Source organism: Manis javanica, chromosome 4 (genome assembly GCF_040802235.1).
Source record: "Manis javanica isolate MJ-LG chromosome 4, MJ_LKY, whole genome shotgun sequence".
Taxonomy (NCBI): domain Eukaryota; kingdom Metazoa; phylum Chordata; class Mammalia; order Pholidota; family Manidae; genus Manis; species Manis javanica.
The window spans coordinates 132,749,091-132,756,016 of record NC_133159.1 but is presented as its reverse complement, the minus strand read 5'-3'; the positions used below and the strand labels follow the sequence as shown (position 1 = coordinate 132,756,016).

The 6,926-nt window shown below is 37.1% G+C and overlaps 1 protein-coding gene across 1 annotated transcript; it reads right to left on the bottom strand.

Moving 5' to 3' along the window:
- Window positions 1-4,217: 4,217 nt before the first annotated feature.
- On the bottom strand, window positions 4,218-6,030 carry LOC108392656 (olfactory receptor 1E5-like). Its single transcript, XM_037022821.2, has one exon. The coding sequence runs from the start codon at window positions 5,160-5,162 to the stop codon at window positions 4,218-4,220; it is 945 nt and encodes a 314-aa protein (XP_036878716.1). The 5' UTR covers window positions 5,163-6,030.
- Window positions 6,031-6,926: the final 896 nt, after the last annotated feature.

Here is a 6,926-nt window from a genome sequence, read left to right as displayed (position 1 = left end):
TCTGAAAGACCAGTAAATATATGAAACAAATCTCAACCTAATTATACACCAAGAAGTACAGAAAATGAGATTCACTAAATACACACCAGAATTTATAAAATCAAAAATTCTATTGTGTTGGTAAAGATGTGAAGAAACTAGATTTCTCACACTGTCTTTAGGTGCATAGTTTGATATGACTGCTTTAGTAGTATCTACTATATTAGAACAGAAGTATACTCTGACCTAGAAATTTCACTCTTAAGTATTGACCCAAGAGAAATATATACACACATGCAAGAAAAGACACATACAAAAATATTCATACTAGTATTATTTTTGATAGCTACTTAGAAATCAAAAGAAATATACTGTTAATGCATACAACCATATGGATTAATCTCAAACATTATGCTAAGCAAAAGACTACAGAAAATTGAGAGGAGTACATATCATATGATGCTGATTCATATTCAAAATCAGTCAATTCTAATCTGTAGCAACAGAAATCAGATCTGTAAATGACTGGGAGAATGGATGATTGATTGCAAGGGAACTGTGGGGTGATAGAAATAATTAGATTTGGATATGAATTGAGGTAACATGAGGGCTTAGTCGTCAAATCCATTTGACTACACACTTAGAAGAAGCCCATTTTATTGTACATAAGTTATATTTCAGTAATGTATTTCAACATAAATGAGGTGCAGAGCAAGGAAAGTTATCAGTGACAGATGGGGCATTGTATAATGGTATCTTTGGAAACAGGTGGGGGGAAAAGAGCAAATTAAATTCAAAGAAGGCAGAAGTAAGTAAATAATACAAATTAGAGAAGAGATGAATGAAATTTAAAGTAGGAAATCAATGGGAAAAAATCAGTTAAATAAAAGCTGATTTATTGAAGAGATCAATAAAAATCAAGAAGCTTCTAGCCAAGCCAACTGAGAAAAACAGAGAGAGAACACAAATTACAAATATCAGAAATAAAAGAGGGGAGATTCTATGAACATTAAAAGGATAATAAAAGGATACTGTAACAACTTGTGCCCACAAATTTGATAACCTAGATGCAATGGATCGATTTCTTGAAAGGCAAAGTCAGCCAAAACTCACATGAGAAGACATAGACAATTTCAATAAGTCTATGTATTTTTAATATCTGAGTCAATACTTGACATCCTAACAATACAGAAACAACAGGCCCAGATCAGTTCACTCATGAATTCTACCAAACATTTATTGAAGAAAGTAAACCAATTCTCAACTTTAAGGACACACATAGCTTCAACAGATGGGATGGGAAAAAAATATTCCATTCAAATGGAAACCAAAAGAGAGAAGGAAAAATTATATTTATATCAGACAAAATTAACTTTAAACCAAAAACTAACACTATGCAACAAAAGTCATTGTACAATGATATAATTCATCAAGAAGATATGACAATCATAAATATATATGTACCAAACATCAGGGCAACTAAATATATTAAGCAAATACTGAAAGATCTAATGGAAGAAATAGACAACAATATAATTGATAATAGTAGGACTTTTCTCTGCCCACTTTCAACAATGAATAGATCATGAAGACAAAACATGAACAAAGAAGCACTGGACATGAACCACACTTAACACCAAATGGGCCTAACAGACACGTATAGAACATTCCATCCAACAGGAGCAAAATACACATCCTAAGTGCACACAGAACATTCTCCAGGAGGGATCATAGGATAGACCACAAAACAAGCGTTAGCAAATAAGACTGCAACCATAAAAAGTATCATCTCTGACCATCTGTCAAACTAGAAATCAGTAATAGGGGAAATATGGAAAACTTACAAATATATAGAAATTTAACAACACACTCTTGAACAACCAGTGGGTCAAAAGAATGAATCAAAAGAGAAATCAAAATATATCTTGAAAAAACAAAAATGGGAACACACATAGCAAAGTCTACAGGATGCTACAAAAGCAATTATCAGAGGCAAGTTTATAGCTATAAACATCTTTTCAAGAAAAAGCAAAGATCGAAAATAAAGAATCTAACTTTACACCTCAAATAATAAGAACAAACTAAACCCAAAGTTATCACAAGGAAGGAAATAACAAAGATCAGAGCACAAATAAAATACAGAGACCATAAAGATAACACAAAAAAATCAACAAAACTTAGAGCTAGGTCTTTAAAAGATAAACAAAATAGCCAGACCTTCAGTTAGAATAAGAAAAAAAGAAGACTCAAATAAATACATTCAGAAATGAGTGACGAGTAATTATAGCTGATATCACAGAAATACAAAGGATCATAAAAGGCTACAGGGACAATTACATGACAACAAGTTGGGTAACCTAGAGGAAACGTATGAATTCCTACAAACATACAACCTACCAAGACTGAGTCATGAAGAATTAGAAACAAATAAAACAAATGAATAAAGAGTAAGGAGATTGAATCAGCAATCAAAACTCTCCCAATAATGAAAAATATGAGGATCATATGGTGTCACTGGTGAATTCTACCAAACATTTAAAGGAGAGTTCATGCCAAACTTCCTCAAACTCTTCCCAAAAGTTGAAGAGTGGCGAGCACTCTCTAACTCATTTTACAAGGCCAGAATCACCCAGACTCCAGAAAAAGATAGGGCACTACAGGAAAGAAAATTATAGACCAGTATCTCTGATGAATATAGATGTAAAATTCTTAACAAAATATTATCAAACCAAATTAAACAGCATATTAAAAGAGAATCATACAACATGATCAAGCAAGAATGATCCCTGGGTCATTATTCTTTCTGATGTTACATTGAACTAAAGTTTCTACACAGCAAAATCAGTAACCAAGAGAATAAAAAGGCATCCTAGACCATGGAAGAAAATATTTGCAAGCCGTCATTCTGACACAGGGTTAATATCCAAAATATATAAGAATCTCCTACTACTCAAAAGCAGAAAACAAATAGCCTCATTAGAAACTGGGCAAAGGACTTAAATAGTCATTTCTCCAAAGAACACATACAAATGACCACCGAGTATATGAAAAGGTGTTCAACGTCACTAATCATCAGGATAATGCAGATTGGAGCCACAGTGAGATATCACCTCACACCTGTAAAGAAGGATATTATTAAAAAAGAAAAAAAAGTATTGGAGAGGATGTGGAAAAACTGAAACCATTATACACTGTTGGCTAGTATATCCAAAGAAAATGAAATCAGGATTTCAAAGAGCTATCTGTAGCCCCATGTTCACTGCACCATTATTCACAACAGCCAAGGTGTTGAAACAACCCAAATGCCAATGAACAGATGAATGGATAAAGAACATGGGGTATATATATATATATATACAGTGGAATAGTACCATACTGAATGATGTTATTCAACCTGAAGAAAAAAGTTAATCCTGTCATTTGCAACATGGCTGAACCTACAGAACACTATGCTAAGTGAAATAACGCAGTTACAGAAGGACAGACAGGCATAATCCAATACATGAGGTGTCTAAAGTAATTAAATCCACATAAGGAGACAAAATTGGTAATTGTCAGGGGGCAGAGGGAGGGGAAAATGGAGAACTGATTCCAATGAGACAAAGTTTCTGTAATGTAAAATGAGCAAGTTCTAAAGAACTGCTGTAAGCACAGCACAAAAATTAACAATATGATAATGTAAACTGTAGCAGAGGAAATAGAAAATTTGTCTTAGGCTCATGGTGGGTCAAAAAGACAATGTAAACATGAAAATTAATAAAATACATCAGAGGAAAAAAGATTAAAAGGCAAAATGTGAATGATCACTCAGGCAGAGGAAAGTAAAGAATTCATGGTCAACAATGAAAAGTCCAATTTTGCAGATATACAGGGAGTGAGATGTTTGCATTTCAGTTAAAACTGACCTCGGAAGGCAGAGTTTATTTACAAACATAAAACATGGTAAGTTAGTTGCTTAACAATGGACTTTCAAAGATCAATTAGAAGTTACAAAATGATGCTTTCTCAGGCTTACCTGGGAGTAACAGAGAGGAAGACCTTACTAGTAGGTCACTGAGATCCCCTTTCTGAGTTCAACTACACATGTACACTTCAACTCTTACTTACTGGACAAATTATTCAGTATGTCATTTTAACACAAAGTATCAATGGTGAAAAAAGAAGTGTCAGTTAATATCCAAATATTAATATCAACATATCTACTGGATAAAATTGCATAAAAATCCCAAGCTTTACCATCATACACAGAAGGGAATTTTCTTTTTGAAAAAGACTCTGCCCAGGGCTCCCTTCATGTCTCTGTTCCTCAGGCTGTAGATGAAGGGGTTCAGCATGGGGGTCACCACCATATACATCACAGCCATGACAGTCTCCTTAATAGTAGAATTGTCAGCAGATGGGCATAAATAGAGACCAATAACTGTCCCATAAAACAGAGAAATCACAGAGACATGGGAGCCACAGGTGGAGAAGGCCTTGTGGATGCCCCGAGCAGAAGGGACCTTGAGGATGGAGGACACAATTTGTGCATAGGACAGGATGATGAGTAGGAACGGGATGACGAGAACAAGGACCCCCGTGATAAATATCACCAGCTCATTGACTCGAGTGTCAGAGCAGGCCAGCTTCAGCAAAGCAGACATATCACAGAAAAAGTGGGGGATCACATTATTTCCACAAAAATTCACACTGGCCATGAGCAGGGTGTGTAACATGGCATGGACCGTGGTCAGCACCCAGCACAGCCCCACCAGGGACAGACAGAGCCTGGGGCTCATGATGGAGGTGTAGTGCAGGGGGAAGCAGATGGCCACATAGCGGTCATAGGCCATGGCCACGAGGAGGAAACTCTCCAGGTCTGCAAAAAACAGGAAGAAGTACATTTGGGTCAGGCAGGCAGCATAGGGGATGGATAGGACCTGGCTCTGCATGTGCTGCAACAATTTGGGAATGGTGACAGAAGAGAAGCAGATATCAGACAAGGACAAATTGCTGAGGAACAAATACATGGGCGTGTGGAGGTGAGAATCCAGTTGAATCAGGAAAATTATGAGGAAGTTCCCCAGGGCAGTGATAAGATACATGGCCAGGAACAGGGCATAGATCAGGTCTTCCTGCTCTGATCTAATGGGCAGTCCCAACAGGAGGAACTCTGAGATGACAGTTTGATTTCTTCCTGTCATGCTCTTTGTCCTGTTTCTTTAGAAGAAAATAATAGTGTGCATTAAAAAACTGAATAGAAATGAACATAACTATATGATATGTTAATTGCTCTGTAATGATTGATTTCATGCTCATTACCATAACACTCTGTACCCACAAATATGACACATCACTAAATCCTAGCCACTTTTCAGAATTATTTTCTCCATTTTCCCTTAATTTGCATGTAACAATATTGACTCTTCTCTCCCTTCTAAAATACTCTCATCTTTTATCCTGTGTGAATATGCTGATTCTCCTGATATATCCCTGGCCATCCAATCACAGTAACTGTGATTGGTTTTCTAACAGTACTTCATATACTGGTGTTTCCTTGGGCTTTTTCCTAAACACTGTTCTTATATTCCACTTACAGAGCCTTGAAAAGCTCACCTATTCCCATGGCATCAAATACTATCTAAATCTCATGTAGTAGGTCCAGCAAACCTCTATGTATCATGTAGTAAGCCTCTATCACCTTCAGAACAATATCATCAATTGTTTAGTGTTTATCTCCCCATGTAATATCACAAGTATCTTCAGCTCAACTGATCCCAGGTGAAACTCATGTTCTCACCCAGTCCCTCTCCCAATCCACTCTGCCAAGTCTCTTACATTTCAGTAAAGAAATCCAGGCTTGAGTTATAAACAGAATTTTCTTTCACTCCCTCCTTTCTGCCATTATCAATATCCAATCTATCAAGTCCTATAGATTCTTCTACTTTATTTTCCTTCTCAGTCACCCACTCCTATCCCAACACTCACTACCCTGAACCAGGAAGATATTAGGCCTTGTCTGTACTATTGCAACAGCATCTTAATTCATCTCCCTGCTTCCACGATGAATACCCCTCCTTCAGTATCCTTCCTTCACACTGTAGCACTCTAAGATGGTCATCATTCTCCCTAAAGTCTTCATGGATTATCACTGCTCTTAAGATACACACAACATTCCTTTCAGGGCTCAAAAGGCTTCATGACCTGACCCTTGCCTTTCTCCAGCAATGCTGGTCAAGAGGCACCATTTATTGCCTCCAGCCTGTTCCACCTGCTCTTCCCCCTGCCCAGCATCTTCCTCCCTCTTCTCTCTGTTGACCTGCTTGCCCCTGCATGTAGCTGATGTGTCATAAATATTTATTAGGTGTGCTTCAGGCTGGGACATGCATTCCTCCCACTTTAAAGACAGCAAACTGCTGCTAAGTTAGAACATCTATTCCTACTAAGTCCTCTCAGAACAAGAACTCTCTGGTTGTGGGCACTTTATTACAGACCCAGATGTAATCTCAGACTCATGGAAAATACAAGACTACTCCAACCTCACTCCCCTTTATCCTAAACAGGCAGCTCAGTACACATCCACAGTGTCACATTTTCCCTGTATCGTACCCTCAGAATTCAGTAATATTGCTGTGAAAAAAATAAATCTGATTGACAGGTTTAGTAATATGCAGGGAAAAGGAAGTAATAAATATAATTTATATGCCTAAGACCTTGCTCCAATTCTTCTCCAGATATCTATATCTCAGAGTGCACCTCAGAGCTAAGAAAGCTAAGGAGAAGCATTTAGAGATATGGGAAATTCCTTCCCTAAATAAATATCTGAGTCCACCTGCTGGAATTTTTGCCCTGCTGATGCTGTTGGAGTCACATTTTTAATTTTTGACATGGACATAATGTACTGCTACTGCAACAGAGAAAAGCATCAAGTAAAGTTTCATATACATCTAATTCCTCAGGACTTTGCT

Coding starts and splice junctions, on each gene's coding strand:
- LOC108392656 (XM_037022821.2), bottom strand. CDS start 5,162: ATGACAGGAAGAAATCAAACTGTCATCTCAGAGTTCCTCCTGTTGGGA.